This window comes from Microplitis mediator, chromosome 2, assembly GCF_029852145.1.
Source record: "Microplitis mediator isolate UGA2020A chromosome 2, iyMicMedi2.1, whole genome shotgun sequence".
In the NCBI taxonomy this organism is placed as follows: domain Eukaryota; kingdom Metazoa; phylum Arthropoda; class Insecta; order Hymenoptera; family Braconidae; genus Microplitis; species Microplitis mediator.
The window spans coordinates 25,504,369-25,521,751 of record NC_079970.1 but is presented as its reverse complement, the minus strand read 5'-3'; the positions used below and the strand labels follow the sequence as shown (position 1 = coordinate 25,521,751).

The window sequence follows — 17,383 nt, the reverse complement described above, 5'->3', positions numbered from 1 at the left end:
ATAAAAACTGCTTAGAAATGAGAGACGCGTGCAAATAAAATGGAGGTCGATCTCCGACTAACGAAATGCGCAAACGAATGCGCGGTGGTCAAAGAGTGGGGGGTCGAGGAAACTGATTGGCTGTCAGGCGGGAGTGAGGTTTGAATTCATTGGTCGCCACGGGCTAAAGTTTCAAAATTTCTGGCGGGAATTTTCAAATAATGGATTTAGTTTTCCTGACACACGATAGGCGGCAGCAGTTACTTGGACTCCATGAATTGTTATGATTATTTTTGACATTGTTGTTATTATTATTATTATTTAATTTATTTCGATGTTTTAATGTCAGATTTAACCTCAAATAAATAAGTTACAAGCATGGCTGATTTAAAAGATTTATTTGTCAGTGCGACACAGCGATTATTTAGTAATTGGACAGCATTACGTGTAAGTAATTTCAATAAAATTTAAATTTCATAATTTATTTTTAACTTGACCGGTTTATTTAAATTTTTAACCTCAAATTTTTTATTTTTGCCGGGGCTGTAAAAAATATTTAAACTCTCGATAGTTTAATTTAAATTTTTAAGTGACATTTTATTCATTTATTCATAATTACTGAGCTAAAAACTTAATTGTTAACAGTGTAAAAATTTTTTAATTAATTAGTTACTGAACCCCGCATTAACATGAGTGTGGATGTAGCAGACACTAGACAAATTTAAAATTATAAATAAATAGAGTAAATAATTAATAAAATCAAATTTTAAAAAAATGCGCATTTAAAAAATTTAAAAATTGACAAGTGCATTTTGTGCAAATATTTTTTATTAATTATTTACTCTATTTATTTATAATTTTAAATTTGTCTGAGGTCTGCTACATTCACACTCGTGCATCAACTCAAAAAATTTTTTAAATGATATCTAGTGAGCTGTCAATTTTATTCGTTTTATTAATGATTGAAAAAAAATAAAATTTTGTGTTGCGAAGATCAGATACTGGGTCACGATTAATTACTTGGTCATTTATTTTATAAATTTAAAAATCAACTGATAAAAATGAGTGTCAATAATTGGGGCTTTAATTCGTTTAATTTTTCAGATGGCTGTTGAACATGGGCATGGATCCAAAGACAGTGTCAGTAATTTTTTGTATCACATCACCACCTTTATAAATGAGAATGGTAAAAATAAATTGTCAATACAATTTTGGAAAATAAAACTTCATTTATTTATTTATTTATTTATTTATTTATAATATTTAATGTTTTTATAATTTCGTAGAAAACTTATCAGATGATCAACTAGCAGAAGAACTGAAGGAATGTATAGATGACGAGTTTGACATTCAGTTGGAAGATGAGAGTGAGAAACAGATAGCAAATATTTTGCTTAAATTTAATCAGTACTGCAGCCAAGGTAATTTAGAATTAGTTCAGTCAGAAATGGATAAATTGCCGACCCTAAAACCCTGGATTTTATCGCGAGAAGAAATTATAAGTCAGAGGAATAGATCGCATGCTGATTCGCTAGCGAATAATTTAGAGGATTCTTCCTCGGACACTGATGGAGATGACGAAGATATGGAGACTGATGAAACTGCTGCTGGTGCTGATGACGGATGGACGGAAGTTAAGACGCGAAGAAAGTAAATAATTGTTTTAAATTATGAAAAAATTTATTTAATAAAAATTTATAAATTTGCTATCGAACAGTTGCTTTCGTTTCTTGTTTTTTTACAGTTTTTATTTATTTATTACTATTATTGTTAGTAGATGAAGGAATTGGAATAGTGGAATATTTATTTGAATCCAATGTAGTATGATCTGTTTTAACATCTACTTCTTTTTGTTTTTCGTTTGATCCGCATATACTTAATATCACTGGTAAAAATAATAGCCCATGGAACAGTCCGAACACTACTACTGATGTAAAAAGCTTGAAAAAAAATAATTTTAAATTAAAATTTCAATTCTGTCATAATAAAAATATTGAGGAAAGGAAGGAGGCAAAATGGGCTACAAAAAAAAAGAAACCATTTCAATAACGTAAGTTTTTTCACAACTTGTACTTTTTTCTTGTCCCCATCTCTAATCCAGCCACAAAATTAAAATAAAAAATTACGTTCCCTATAAAAATTAAATTTTTAATTCTTAAAACCAAAATTACGTTTCTTTACCCCATAAAAAAAAATATCTGGCCATAGAATTTGTATTAAAAAATACAATTAAAAAAATTTTGCTGTCTCTAACTTTGGTAAAAAAAATTCTAGCCCATTTTGCCCTTTTATCTTACTTGTAATAAAATTTTTACAACGGAGTTATTTACTAAAACTTACTTTGAAAAATGTACTAAATAAATAGGCTTTACTAACACCGAGTAAAACAAAGGCTAGGAAAGTACTCAATCCCCCGTTAAATACCGCAGGGCCCATCGCACCAAGTGTAGCAATTGACCTCTCTGACAAAAAAAATATTCATTATATATATATATATATTTATCGAATTTATTTACTATAAATATATTAAACATACCGTTTCGAGTACCAGTGACTCGAGTGAATTCTAATCCAACATGAGCTGCATAGTCGACAGCTAATCCAGCACACATCAGTATAATAATACTCGAGGAGATTTCAATAGTCAATCCTAAATAATACAATGATCCTAACAGATCAATCAGGGTAAACACAACACAGCAGATTACCCAAAATGATACTTTTATATCACGTAATAGTATGACGGTAACTAAACTGACAGCTAAAATTTCTAAGCATAAATTTCTTGTTAACTCATCTCCTATTATCTATAAAAAAATAATTCATTATTCATTTTATATTAATGACCTCATTTTTTTTAGTTTTTAATTTTCACTGACGTTCTGTTCGTCAAAGTAAAATTTTCAAAAATAATTTTTAGAAATTTGAATTTTTGTCGTTAGTAAAAATTTTATCTGACGAATTTGAAAAGTTTTTTTTTAAATCAATTCTTATTGTAAAAAATTTTTGCACTGAGATTCAGATCCAGTTGAATTTAAAAAAAAAAATTTAATTTTGGCATTGAAATAAAAAAAAAAAAAAAAAAATTATCAGAACAGAAGTTAATTTTCTGTAATCACTAATTCTTAATAAAGTTTTATAACGATAAAATTTTAATGATCTTGAAAACGTTTAAAATTCGTGTCCGTAAAATAAAAAATAGCGGAAAGTTTAAAGACTGTCTGTATAATTATTTAATTATTACCTTATTTGCCGTCCAAGAAATATATTCCTGTGAAAATATTGCAGCATGATCAATACCCCGTTTAAAATCAACAGATTTAATTATCTCACGTATAGACTGCATTGCGTGTAACTGATCGACCGTTGTATTGATGTGAATATGTTGAATTTCGAATTTCGAAGTCTATAAAATAATAGTGTTTAAAATTCATTAACCCATTTATCAAAAGATAAATTATCAACTTTATTATAATTAATTTAATATTCATAAATTCATTTTTACCGTAATATTGTAATCAACTGTTGGTAGTCTACTAAATTTAATATCTTTAACATACGACTGTCCTTTTCTCGTTAATAAATACTCCGAAAGTGACCCATAGTATTCGTCTCTATCAATTTCTGTACCCAAAATTATTTTATTTCATTTTTATCTTAAATACTGATCTTCATTAAATTAATACACGGAGACAAAATTATGGTAACTGTTCCTAGTTTATAAAAAATCAACCCATAGCAATACGGTAATAATTACTTGGAATTATGGGATACCTGCCCATAATTTCTAGGAAAAATTTCCATAATTATAAGAATTCTTTCTATAATTATGGTAAAAATTTCTACATCGTACGGTAATAATTACCATACTCGTGGGAATAGTTTTTATAGTCACATGGAACGTTTCCTGGGTGTGTATGGCAGTAAATGTTGCCCGATAGATTATGGTAACTTTCTATAATATATGTAAAATATTCCTATAATATTATGGTAGTCGTTCCCATACTGCTACGGTAAATGTTACCATATATCATAGTAATGATTACCATCCCGAGTCGAAATATTAGACGTAAGTTGAACGTTTTTAACGTTTTGAAAGTGAATTGAACGATTTTTTTGTATTTTGGTTCATAAAAAATTGGTAATTTCATGAGTTATGATTTTAGTTTAATGATAACATTAATTAATTTATTTCAATATTTGTAATCACAATTTTCATAACCTTGATATCATAATATATGAACAGGTATAAATATATAGTGTTAAAGATAGAAGTATGAAACAGAAAAAAATTGTTTTTTAAAATACGAATTTTTTATTTAAGAGCCAGAAAGGCGGACGACAAAATTTTACGGAATTGACATGATTATAATCCAGGAGTACAAAATTGATGAAAAAAATTTTTCGGTATGCTTATGTTTTCTTATTGTAAATCTAAATAGGTTTTAGTTACGTTTTTGATTTATGATACTCCAATCTACTTTTGGAATAGGTTGAAAGCTGTCAAATTGAGTTTTTAATGTCCAAAACGTTCAGTTTACGTTCAAAACGTTCAATTTACGTCTAATATTTCGACTCGGGATAATATCATGGTAAATTTTACCATGTCAGTATGAGAATGGTTACCATAATTTTATAGGAATTTTTCCGATATCGTATGGGAATGAACCCCATATAGATATGAATAGTTACCATAATTATATGGGATCCATACCCATAATATATTGTAATTGTTACCATAAATTTCTCTTTGTGATAAAAAAAAAGTTGATGTATAAATACCGTGTGTTTTATTGTTCAACCACTTGCTGTAAGCAATAAACCAGGGATCCAAAGTTTTGTTATTGACAAATTTATGTTTGCCAATCGCATTAATTAATTGACCAAGCGCTTCACGGTCCTCGTAGTAATCGATTCCCGCTAAATAAACACTAGCCCTCTGCCCGTACTTAGGAAAATACTCAATAAGTTTATTATTAAATTTCAGGGGATAAGACTCCTGATTTAAGTACAGTAAAGGATCGTAGTGTTGTCCCAAATTATAGATTCCCCACGCGTTTATCAGAAGTGCAGCAGCGGTAATGAAAATAATAAATATTTTAACTTTCGGTCTCATAGCAAATGGACCGATAAATTTTTCAAATATTTGTTTTTGTAAATTCTTCTGGCTGCATTCATTGGGCTTCCAGTCGATCTTAGATTGACAGAAACATCCGTCTCTCTTCATCGCTAAACGTCTTTCGTCCAACACAAGACAACTCACAAAAAACATTATCTCGAAAATAAATAAAAAAAAAATTCCCATTGTAGCAAACATACAAAATGATGACAAAAAAGGCATAACGGTTGTCATGCCAATAGCAAAAGCTATTATATTTGTCAATGACGTTGTGGTTATCGACATACCAGATTGTTCAAGTGCGCGTGCAATACGCTCGGGTATTGTTAAATTTTTTTCGCTCTCGGTTAAGCTGTCGAGACTCTGAATAATGACAAACATGTCATCGACACCTATACCAAGTAACACAAACGGCAAAACTGAGTGTATTGGTCCGTAGGCATATCCCAGATAAAAACAAACTCCGAAACCCGACAAAATGGCCTGACCTACCACCGAAACTCCGAGCAATGATAAATAAATACGCTGTTGAACCGGATTGCATTTGCCGATCATTATTATCACGTAGGCAACAATAATAAATAACCCGCAGCAAAGTATACTTATGTTATTTCTCATAACATCGTTAAGACAATCGATAAAACTTCTTTTTGCGACAGCATAAATTTTCATGCCCTCCGGCAAGCTGCGATTTGAATACAAAGTTCTCTCAATGAACTCCAGCTCCCATTCCGGTGAATGTATGTTAGACTTTTTTAAAATCCAATTTAAAATTGTTGCTTTTGCTCCAATTACTCTACCACTTTTATCATACTCCACTCTGGATAGTAATGGTGATATATCCGTTAATATATTACCTTTCTCCCTATAAAATCGAATGACATTTTTTTTTATTCGGAAACTAAATTAATATAATCAAGGCGGCAAATTTCAAAATTTTTAACTTCTACAAAATTAAAAGTTTTGTCATTAATATTTATTGGCACTGTCATATTTCTGCAGGATTTAATTTTAAAGGCTGGTTGATTGCCGAAAATTAAATTTTTAAATCTACGGTTACACAAAAAAAATATTTCTTGGAGCAAAAAATTTTTACGAGAAACAAAATTTCTTTTGAGCCAAGAATTTTTTTTGTGTACGATTTCGAAATTAGGCGCCTCGATGATAAAAATAATTTAAGTATTACGTGTCACGTAATGCAGCAGTTACGTCCTCAAGTATTTTATCTCGTGTTAAATTTCTCAAGACATGAGTTTCATTTTTCTTAAAAACTTTTAAAATCGATTGATAAATGCAACTGTCCCCAGACATCAAAGTTTTCAGAGGACTCAATTCTTCAATCAATAGTTGATCCGTGTCATTATCGGAGTTTGTCTCTCCATTTTCAAACCACGTAAGATATCTAATTAACAAAACAAATTATTAAGTCTGCGATAAATTTCCCAAAACTATTAATTACTTTTATTAGATTCTTACTCTGCACATACATCGTGCCAAGTTTGGTTCTGGACAACGATGCTCTTGATACTGTTTTCAATATCATTGATCTGTTGAACAAATTATATTTTTATCGTTATAATAGGGGAAGGGGGGGGGGGGCAAAATGGGATACTTAACGAAAAATTTAGTTTTTAGGGACATAAATATCGTAAATTGGCTTCATTTTGATTCTATTTGAAATAAATATAACGAATTTTAGACTGCCATCAGAAAAAAAATTTTTATTTTCTGCGGGCAAAATGGGATACCCCAAAAAAAAATAAATTTTTTTTTTTCTTTTTTCAAGTGAATAAAATTGATGTAATAATGTCTTTCTAAATTGATGTAAGTAATAAAATTTACATGTATCGGACGACGATACTCAATTTATCTGTGATTATTGTGAATAATTTTAGAGATTTATCTTCGATTAACGATGAATCAGTTATATATCGTTATCGTTATTTATTATAAATTTTAATACTTATGTTAAAAATAATGTTAGTTAGTTTTCATTCCAAAGAAATTATTCTTATAAGAGAAATAATTAAATATTGAATATTGTAAAATTAACATAACTGTTAATAATGTGATATTATAGCACTAAAGTTATAAAATATTACAAAATTATGAAAGTTACAATGTAACAGTTAAAATTATGATGATTATCAATGTTACAGTTTTAGAGTTTTTATTAGTATTATTGTTGTTATTGTTCTTGAGTTAATTAAAGAAATAAATTTCTTAATTTGTGATACTTCATGAAAATAAATTTGTACATTTTTTTCATTTATACTTTTCGCAAAAAATATAAAAATGTTTTTTTTTAGCTTTTAATAGTGTAAGATGATACTAGATGTCATTTTTGACCATTTTCGAAAGTTTTTCGAGAAAAAAAAATTTTGACGAAATTTTGAGGGTATCTCATTTTGCCCCCCCTTCCCCTAATAAATTATCAAGAATACTTGACATGTAATAATTTTTACCGCTTCAAGTACTTGAGGATCTAAAACATTCGGAGCAGTAACGATAATACTTTCGTATCTAAGATCATCATTGAAGTGTTTCTTGACCCAGGCAGCATCTTTCCGTATAATAGAATCCACAGGAATGAAGGATTTTATCGGATCGACTTCTTCGCGCCACAATGACAATCCAGGACCGCAAACTCCACTTATACAAAGCGAGGCTATTAACCATACCCACGGTTTGTTCCCTATACTCAAACCGATTCTGAAAAATAACTTGTTTATTTACACAACATAAACTACCTAACTGTCTTTAGTTTTAATCAATTAACGGTATATTTATTTATTTAAATGAACAAAACTCACCGGTTAAATATTTTTCCGTAGTTTAATTTAAAATTTACTATCGAATCGCGACAAGTCCGCGTGCTGGTGGACGATTTACGCGGGGACTCCATAGTTATGCCTTAGAGTTCGGCATCCGAATGTAGACTGAGTATCTGATGATTCGAAACTCGGGTGCCATGTATCATTTATTAAATGTAATCTAAAGTAATTATATAACATGATCGTGCTCATTGTCACGGGAATCGCACGCCGCGATTCAAACCCGGCTTTTAAAACTGTGGGCGTTTATTCTCAAGCCTCAATGAGTCTTGATCATTGTAATTATTATTATAATTATAATTACAACTGTAACAATAGTTTTTTTTTATTTATTATACTATAAGTGTTATTTTATTTAAGGGAGAGGGGGCAGAGTGAGCCCCTTAAGGAAAATAATTATATCATTAATTTTTTTTACGTGTCCGAGTCGAAATTTAAATCGTAGATTGAACGCAGTAGATGTTGAAAACGTAAATTCAACCTTTGAAGACGTAGTTGACGTACGCAAACGTATTAAAGACGTAGATGACGTACAAAAACGTAAATAAGAGCCTTGTAGGAAAAAACTCTACTGACAGCTGCTTTCTCGACAAAAATAAAAATTATGAGTTAGAGTAAATTTTTTTATTTTTATAATAGCATTAAAATGTAAATAAAAATGTTCAGCAAATGAAATAATCTCGGGAATGATAAAGAAAACTGTCTAAAATTGAGAGAAGGCTTTTTAAATATAAAAAAAAAGATGGTTGTTGATTTCTTCGGTATAAAAGCTGAAATTTTTATTTTTTTCTGACTGCTTTTAGGTAGTCTGTAAGACCCAAAGAAGACCGAGAAAGCAGCTGTCAGTAGAGTTTTTCCTACAAGGCTCTTATTTACGTTTTTGTACGTCATCTACGTCTTTAATACGTTTTTACGTTTTCAACGTCTACTACATTCAATCTACGATTTAAATTTCGACTCGGGTGTTTACTTCTTTTTAGACCCTTGATACTTATGTTCACTTCATTATGCTGCCTCCATTAAAATTGAAAAATCGAAAATTAGGGGCAAAGTGAGCCTTCTAAAAAATTTCGGATTTGATATTTTTTATTCTTTACACGTGATATTTGCAAATAACTATAAAACAATTGTATTTTAATAATATAAAAGTCATTTTAACAGTCTGCTGCGATATAACTTTAAAACGTAATTTTATTATCTTTAACTTTCTTAATAAATTATATTTAATCAACAGTTTTGGTGGTCTATTTTAGCCCTCATTGTATAAGAAATTTCTATAAGCTTATTATCCGTCCGAATTTATTGGCGTATTGAAAATTTTAAGGGGCCTTCTTTGCCCCCTTCTCCCCTATGGTATTATAGAAATTACGGCTTTACTGATTGTATTAAATTATTAATTTCGAATGTGTAATTACATGTGAATATCAATTTACGATATTTATCACTGCACAGAAAAATTTTCACTTGCCTCAAGAAAATTTCTTGCATTATAAATTGAAAAAAAAAATTTTCTCAGGGCGAGAAAAAAATTATTGCGGCAAGAAATTTTTTCTAGTCCTAAGAAAATTTTTTTCTTCAATTCATAGAGCGAAATATTTCTCGCGCAAGGAATCCTATTTTTCTATGCAGTGATAAATATCGTAAATTAATATCTACATGTAATTACACATACGTAATTAATAATTTAATATAACTAATAAATCCGTAATTCCTGTAATAAAAAATAATAATAATTGTTAAATGTTTTAATAATTATTTTAACGCCTTGATAATTGCGGTCATACTGCAATTATTGAGTTTGTATGTCGTAGACATGCGTTGGAAAAATAAACATTAAAAAAAAACGTTCAAGTGAAGGAAGAAGCGACTGAAGAAGCTAACGGTAAAAACAGCGAATGGCACGCGTCTTTATGCAACAACATTATATTTTTATCTCAAAACTATTTATCTGCATACAATTATTTACCAATTAAACTTTTATGGCTCCATAAATCCATTTAATTATTCCAGCCACTAAATGATCATCTTCATAATAAATGTATATCCACACCTAGAAAAGGTGTCACATTTAAAGTAGATTTGACCTAGAGAAAAAACTTTCTTCAACAAAATTATTCGGGTAATTTGAAAGTGACCAACCGGCAGTGGATGAGTAACAACACAGTGTATTACATTTTCTTTTTTTTTTTTTTTTTATGTAGGTAAGCTAATAAAAAATACACGGTCACCTGTCGCAGTAGTAGGAGAAGAAGCTCCGCGAGGTGATAAAGAAAAACGGACAATGCCGGTGGTTGGTGCCGCGTGTGGCAGATAAAGAGTTGGATCCGAGAAGTTTAATAAAAGTAGGGAGTTTATAAGGTAGGTAGTAAATGTATAGTAAGAGAATATAACGTGTACGCCTTTCTCATCATTCCAGAACATGATCCATCCCATCAGTGTTCAGTGTTTCCGACATCTCTCTCCCCGATGGATGTGTTCTCGCAAACATCTTCATTTTATTTAAATATTTATTCGCGAAATTTTGACTGCAAATCAATCGATTTATTCAGTAACAAATAACAATAGTAATCCGTCATACTTTATACGATCAATTAATCACAATAGTAATTGGTATTGATCGTATACAAGTTAAGTAAACGGTCCAAGTGTATCGTCAACGTGCGTGATTTATTTAGTTTATTCAAGAGCTGACGTTTGCGATAATTTAACAGCACGGTAAGTCTGATGATGATTCGTTGGCCCGTGATGCTCTGATAGAACGAATTACGAGCGACCCGGACATCTCATACACGCTCATGCTCATTTAATTACTGATTTATTACGCGATTATATTAAACACCGCACGTTTAGTTGCCGTTATTGAATCATCAGCTCAAATCACATTCACGTGCTCGCGGATTTAACTTATGCGGGTAAATGTTTTAAGACGGTCGTTCTGGAAATTTTATCCCGGCAGAATTGCGGTATCAGTTGATTGTTAAATTCATTAGATAATAGATTATTTTGTTATATTTTTTACCCACACACTCAGTGATTAAATATAACGGTTTTAGAAAGTCATCGACTGGGCGACGTCTTCCTACAGGTCGCTCAAGTTCATTTTAGCTCTGGGTCATTGGTTTAACATTTCTAGCTTTAAAAAAAAATTACATATATATATTTAATGTAAAGTACACTTGTCACTCCGGTGTCTACTCATGGCAAATGTGATACGCTTTTGCTCACGCGATAACGGTATTTTATTATGCGGTTTTTGTTTACTTAATTATATTTATTTAATTAATTATGTATTTTAAATTCATTGTTATATTTACTGTGATGTAAATTTATTAGCGGTAAAATTAAAATTTTAAATATTGCGGTTTAAAAATTAAATATTTCTGAGGAGTAAATTAAATAATTAAAAAAATAGTAATTTAATTCCGGAGTAAAGTCGTGTGATAATAATTGCGCGGTAGCTTATAATTTATATGATGAAGATTTTGGATTAAAAGTATAAATAATTTACCGTAATGAACTCAATGTCTACATAAGGTGGAATAGTTTACAAATAAGCTGAGTGCTAACTCTGCCGTTACGGTTTGGATAAAAATTTTTCCAAGCAAATCTACGCGTAAATCGGTAGTCCATTAGATAAATGGGTTGAGCAAATATAATAACAGTTAAGTGCAATCGGAAAGAAAAAATTAAATAATTTTTTACTTCTAGACATTTAAAAAAAAAATCTTAACTTTTTTGTTAATTAAATAAATTTTTTCAGTCGCGATCTGATTATCAGCAGATTAGTTAAATTTAAAAATTAATTTGCGTAATTATTTATAATTTTTTTAAATTATTAAATTACTGGTTTTCAGAAAAAAAATGCGGATACTCTGGCTCTTGATTTTTTGGATCGCCATTTGTCAAGGACAATTAAATTATGAAGGAAATCCATTAACAGAAAATACCGAGTACACTGCTGATGAATCACATTATCATGTAAATTATGACAGGAGAAAATTAAATAATAATACGACAGAGCCACACGCACCGGCAACTATTTATTTCCATGATAATAAAAACACGTCGAATATGTCAATTAACGTGGGTTTAAATGATAAAGCTGGTGAGCAATCATCAAAAGCACCTAGTAATTTACATGCAAGCTCAGTGGGTACATTGACGCATCAAGTGTCTTCAGTAAACCCGTCAATCGAAGCACACGATTCTACGTCTACTATGCAAATACAATCAAGGCAATACTCGACAGATCAAAGTGGCAATTTTAATAAAATGCAAGCCACGTCCCGGCAAATCGGCTCATCGTCAGTCATCTCCAACGATGCGCTTAACAATTTTTTGAATTCACGAACTCCCGCTGAATCCCAGTACGCTTTAGATAATTACTTGCAAATGACATCCTCACAAGTAGACACACAAGAAGTCAATCCCGTTAATGTCGACAGCACTAAATATTACCAAGTTTTACCTTCAGCGTCAGCGTCAGTCTCATCGTCATCATCATCAATGGCCGTCAATCAGCAATCAAGTAACGGACAAGTTGACAATGTGTCTAATCTACAGTCAGTTACAAGCATGACAACAATTACCGACACACAACCGGAACCACAGATTTATCAAACGTATCCATTGTGGCATCAACCAGCATTACAAAGTCGCCGTGATTATATACCAGGACTGAGACGACGTCCTTATTATCGTGGCTCGATTAGTAGATATCGTCAACGTATACAACCACGTCTAGGACACGGTTACATCGGCAAAGGACCAGGACTAGGTCCTCCGCCGATTGGACTAGGTCCTGGACCAGTTGGACTGGGACCTGGACCTGGTCCTGTTGGACTAGGACCTGTAGCTTCAGGTCCCATGGGATTAGGTCCGATACCTTATGGGTCCAAGCCCGAAGTTATTTACACGAAACCACCGGGAGCAAGTCCCGGTTACGCACCAGGAGCGCCAATAAATAATTCTCCATATGAAGACGCAAGTGCTCATTTCTCTGCTCTAAATCATCCGCCTCCACCCAAAGACAACGTATACTACTCTCAACTTTATGCCCAGTCTTATGACCCTCATTACTACAATTACATCGCTAAGACGGGAAAAATAAAGCCCTGGCTCTACGGTAAGATGGGTCGTCATCCAGAGGAGACGAGTTTCTGGGGCGAACTGTTCCAGAGTTTTATGAAACATGGAATGAAAAATATGATGAATCCAATGTTCCTTCTAGGGCTTTCTATACCCGCGATAACACTGATGCTGTCTGCGATCGTGCCCAAGCGCTCTTTTGCTAGATCATCGAATAATTACGGTGATTATCTGAGTGAAGAAAAGATAAACGAGCTTGCGGATAAAGTACGCAAGGCTATCAAGTGTTACGAGAGTAATAAATTCAGTGACAGCAGCAATTGCTGGTAGTTATTTTATTTATTTATTTATTTATTACGTGATTTTCAAGTGCAATTACGATATTTATTATCTACGAACGCATGTTCCGTGGAGTGAATTAATAAGTTTAAATAACCTATCCAAGTACTGATTAAAGACAGAGGTTCAGGGTCGTAAACCTTGTGGTCAATTCGGCGCCATTAAGACACCAGACCGTTCACCAATAAATTACTATATAAAATTATTTTAATTAGACAATTTAAAGCCTAACCTGTGGGTCATGAGACCCAGACATTACCTCTACTCTACTCTAGCTTTACCAACTACAATTGCCCGAGTTGTTTATATTTTTATGTCTATTAATAGATGAAATTTACAAGGATGACACTAAATATTTAAAAAACTACTTCATTTACGCTGTTTTTTTCTTCGTTTAATCAATTAATTAATTTTCATTTACATTTTGTTGAAGGCTCCCTACTGAATTATTTTAAACAAACTAATTGTTAATATAACAATGAGGTATTCTAATTGTTTACGGCAAGACACCGGACGATCTACGTCCCATTATATGTACAGTCTACCAAAAAACATTTTTACAACTTTAATAATCGTTATTATTTATTACTTTTTTTTTATAAAAAAATATATGTATTCTGTATATAATGTATAGTTGTCCGTTTATAAATAAAATAAAATCGCATTTTTACTGCGAAGAAAAATATATCAATCAAAACCAATACTACTAAAGCGTAGTAACTTGAACATATTTTTTTTTTAAATTTATCAGACTAATTGTAAGTTTATTATTTATAAATCACTACTTGATTCTTTTTACTATTATTATTATAAATTTTTTCGACTAAATAACGGCATCGAATCTACGTAATTATTGCTAATATTCAGACAATTGATGTATTTACAAATCTAAAAAATAAAAATAAAATTTTAAATTTTCGCACCAGTCGATTCGATGTTTTAATAAAGGAGAGGATTTTGTACTCTGAACACTCGATATCGATTTCGATTAAAAAATTTATCAACATGATTGTAAAATATTAAACCCTAGAAAATTATTATAATTAATCTTGATCTATTTTTTCTTCTTTCAACACGAGATCAATGGCCTCGCCGACGTCTTTGACAATGAAAGCCGGGCGCGCTAGTCCACTCTCCAGTGGCAAAAAATCACGTGGACAATGTTCGGCAATGAACTCAGAATCCCTTCTATGGACTCCAGTCTCCACCAGAATACTGATACACGCTTTTACATTCGGTGCGACTAAATTAGTACCCAGCAACGATTCCAGACCACGAGACTTTGTTGCTTTGCCTTTTGAATATCTTGCCAAGTATTTGTCATACAAATTTGCGCCAAATATGTCAGTATTTATGTTGTCACTGAAATAACATATAAATTTTATTTAGCAAATAATAATTTAACATTCGCTGATAATATTTTTTATTTATAAATTATTTTTTTTTATTAAAAGTTTTTAAAAAAATTTATATTCTACTAATTAATCTATTTTTTAAATAAAAAGTTTTGTAAAATCGAGATCTGCATACTTTGAGAGAAAATTTAATTAACTACGAAAAAGTACTGATGGTAAAAACAGTCGGACTAATTATTCTGGTAGTTGACCGATAAATTATTCATTAAAAAAAACTCGTGTGTAAATAAAGAAATTACCCAACCCACGATGAAAAATAAAATTTTGAATTGCCTTGAAAAAATGTCGATATCAATTACAAATTTTCAAATTTTCAGTAGTTAATCATTTGCTTGCATAAATAATTTTTAAATTTAGAATGAAGCAAAATTTCTCGCCATTAAATTTTTATCAAAATTTCCAAAAATTCCTAGCATTATAAAGTTTCAATTGCCGAGTAATTAATTTTTTTAAGATCTAGATATTTTATAGATAAAAATTTATCATAACTTACCCGACAGCATAAATAGTATCGATATTATGATCGATTCCAATTTTCTTAGCATGATTCATAATCATGTGATTTGCGTGATAATAAGTTACTTCACTAGGTTTACCAATCAGCGCATTATAAATTAAATCTTTCCCAGTAACTTTTTTATACAAGGACTCAAGACAAACGAGGAAAGCGCCATGTCCGTAGCGAGGAATCGGAGCCTCTGAGACCCACAGCAAATCCATATTGCAAGCGAGTACCGGCAAATGAGGATGGGGAATTTCCGATGGTAACGACGAGGGCATTCCTTGGGTCATCAAGACGTCAACCATCAACTGGAGCGGAGTTTCCCAGGTCGTGGGTTCACTCAGCAGAACAATTCCTTCAATTGGCTTAAAATCAGGGTCTACTGGCCCGCAAGTTGGATTCCTACGGTCTTTGTTAACGTAATCTAAGCTAGGAAAATTCTTGGCCAGCTCATCAACGGTGACCGTCTTCTTGAACCCCAGCTCTTCAGCGATTTGTTTTATCGGGCCCTGGCCGGAAATTAGGACCCGTTTGTCGTGGAATTGCTTGAACAGACAAAGTGGCGAGTGGGCCAGCACCACTTGGTCTTCAGTTATTTCGTAGCCGATCCATTTAGACAAGTCGGCAGCTTTTTCAGACCGCAAGGAGTTCCCGCTGTTCGTTACAAATATCGTAGGGATGCGGAATTTTCCATTATTGTCTTTCAAACGTTTGAACGCTTCGGGCACCGGTGGCAAGACAGTTTTTCCACGTACTATCACACCATCTATGTCGAATATTAAACCGAATTTTGGCTTTGGCTTTGTGCTAAAATGCTAAAAAGTAAATTAATTAATACCATAAATAAATTGTGGTTTTTTTTAATTGATCTTGACTTAGAAAATTTAATTTTTCAATAACTTTCTGTCAATCATTAACCAATAGAACACGTGCTTAGACAAGGCGAAAGTATTTTTGTATTAACCCTGACCCGCTTTCTACAGAGACATCAAAAATAAATATTTTTAACACCAGACAATTTAAATAAACAAGTAAATAAATAAAATAATTTTTACAGCGAGACGAAAAAAAATGGATTCAAAATTTTCTCAGTAAATTTAAATTCGAAAAAGTGGCAAAATAAAACTTTTAAAAAAATTAAAATGCTTAAAAAAAAATACACGAGCACGTGCACTTAATTTTTTTAAGGATAAAAATAAACGAGTAATTAAATAAAAATTAAAATTTGAAATTGTGATAAATATATATATAACAATTGTAAGTAATTAAATTAAAGTTAATTAAAATAAAACTTACTTGTGCTCCGGATAATTTTCTAATTTCCAAGCGCAGCAATATTTTCATAGCCATGGTAATTGTAATTAAAAATGTATATAAATATAAAAATAATGTATATATGTATGTATTGATAGATAAATTAAAATTAAATCAGTTTATTATTTATGACTGGAAAACATTTTTTATTAAAAAACACTTAATTGGACATTGTATCTTATTAGAGTGATGTATGTGTGAGTTGGGTGGATATATAAATATATAAATATGTATGTACAATAGTTTATTGAATGAAGGTGTTGGGTAAACTGTTAAATTAAAACAGCAACAGAATAATTTACTACTCTGTTTTCTGTCGTCAGCTGACGCGAGAGTTTGAACAGTTGATCGTTACGTGGCGCCAATAATTAGTTTTTTAAAAATCGATAGCTGTCGGTAACAGAGAACATTCCGAATCACTCCTGTAATATCGATACTGAAGTTAGTCGATGGGTGTGAATGTACCAGATGTGAATTTATAAATTTGTAAATTTTAAATAAATAAATTAAAACAAAATTTTAAAAAGTGCGCGAACTGATTTTTCAATTATCGAAGTACGCATTTTTTAATTTTTATTCAACTTAAATTTCATTTATTTATTTCAAAATTTAAAAAATTGACACTTGTCAGTTACATTTCACTGTAGCAGATATAATTTATAAATTTTAAATAAATAAATTAAATTAATGAAATTTTAAAAAATGCGCGGACTGATTTTTCAATTGTTTAAATACGAATTTTTAAATTTTTATTCCACTTACATTTTATTTATTTATTTAAAAATTTAAAAAA

General features: G+C 31.0%; 4 protein-coding genes across 7 annotated transcripts; 2 read left to right on the top strand and 2 right to left on the bottom strand.

Moving 5' to 3' along the window:
* The first annotated feature begins 274 nt into the window (after positions 1-274).
* On the top strand, positions 275-10,290 carry LOC130663508 (pre-rRNA-processing protein TSR2 homolog). Of its 2 annotated transcripts, none has more exons than XM_057462765.1 (4): positions 275-426; positions 1,084-1,165; positions 1,266-1,629; positions 10,134-10,290. In XM_057462765.1, the coding sequence occupies exons 1-4, from the start codon at positions 358-360 to the stop codon at positions 10,135-10,137; spliced, it is 519 nt and encodes a 172-aa protein (XP_057318748.1). In that variant the 5' UTR covers positions 275-357; the 3' UTR covers positions 10,138-10,290. The 2 variants fall into 2 exon arrangements, with proteins under 2 accessions (XP_057318748.1, XP_057318747.1); XM_057462764.1 differs by lacking the exon at positions 10,134-10,290 and adding an exon at positions 1,754-1,883.
* On the bottom strand, positions 1,657-8,062 carry LOC130663504 (patched domain-containing protein 3-like). Its single transcript, XM_057462759.1, has 10 exons — positions 7,912-8,062; positions 7,564-7,810; positions 6,575-6,645; positions 6,285-6,500; positions 4,762-5,963; positions 3,485-3,603; positions 3,224-3,385; positions 2,516-2,786; positions 2,320-2,441; positions 1,657-1,919 (listed from the first exon to the last, which is right to left on the bottom strand). The coding sequence occupies exons 1-10, from the start codon at positions 8,001-8,003 to the stop codon at positions 1,731-1,733; spliced, it is 2,691 nt and encodes an 896-aa protein (XP_057318742.1). The 5' UTR covers positions 8,004-8,062; the 3' UTR covers positions 1,657-1,730.
* On the top strand, positions 10,153-13,956 carry LOC130663505 (uncharacterized). Of its 3 annotated transcripts, none has more exons than XM_057462761.1 (2): positions 10,153-10,290; positions 11,787-13,956. In XM_057462761.1, exon 2 carries the CDS (start codon positions 11,794-11,796, stop codon positions 13,348-13,350), a length of 1,557 nt encoding a protein of 518 aa, XP_057318744.1. In that variant the 5' UTR covers positions 10,153-10,290; positions 11,787-11,793; the 3' UTR covers positions 13,351-13,956. The 3 variants fall into 3 exon arrangements, with proteins under 3 accessions (XP_057318744.1, XP_057318743.1, XP_057318745.1); XM_057462760.1 differs by lacking the exon at positions 10,153-10,290 and adding an exon at positions 10,337-10,647; XM_057462762.1 differs by lacking the exon at positions 10,153-10,290 and adding an exon at positions 10,823-11,593.
* LOC130663507 (haloacid dehalogenase-like hydrolase domain-containing 5) lies at positions 13,708-16,900 on the bottom strand. The gene is made up of 3 exons (XM_057462763.1): positions 16,573-16,900; positions 15,268-16,091; positions 13,708-14,721 (listed from the first exon to the last, which is right to left on the bottom strand). Exons 1-3 carry the CDS (start codon positions 16,624-16,626, stop codon positions 14,403-14,405), a joined length of 1,197 nt encoding a protein of 398 aa, XP_057318746.1. The 5' UTR covers positions 16,627-16,900; the 3' UTR covers positions 13,708-14,402.
* Between the last annotated feature and the right edge of the window lie 483 nt (positions 16,901-17,383).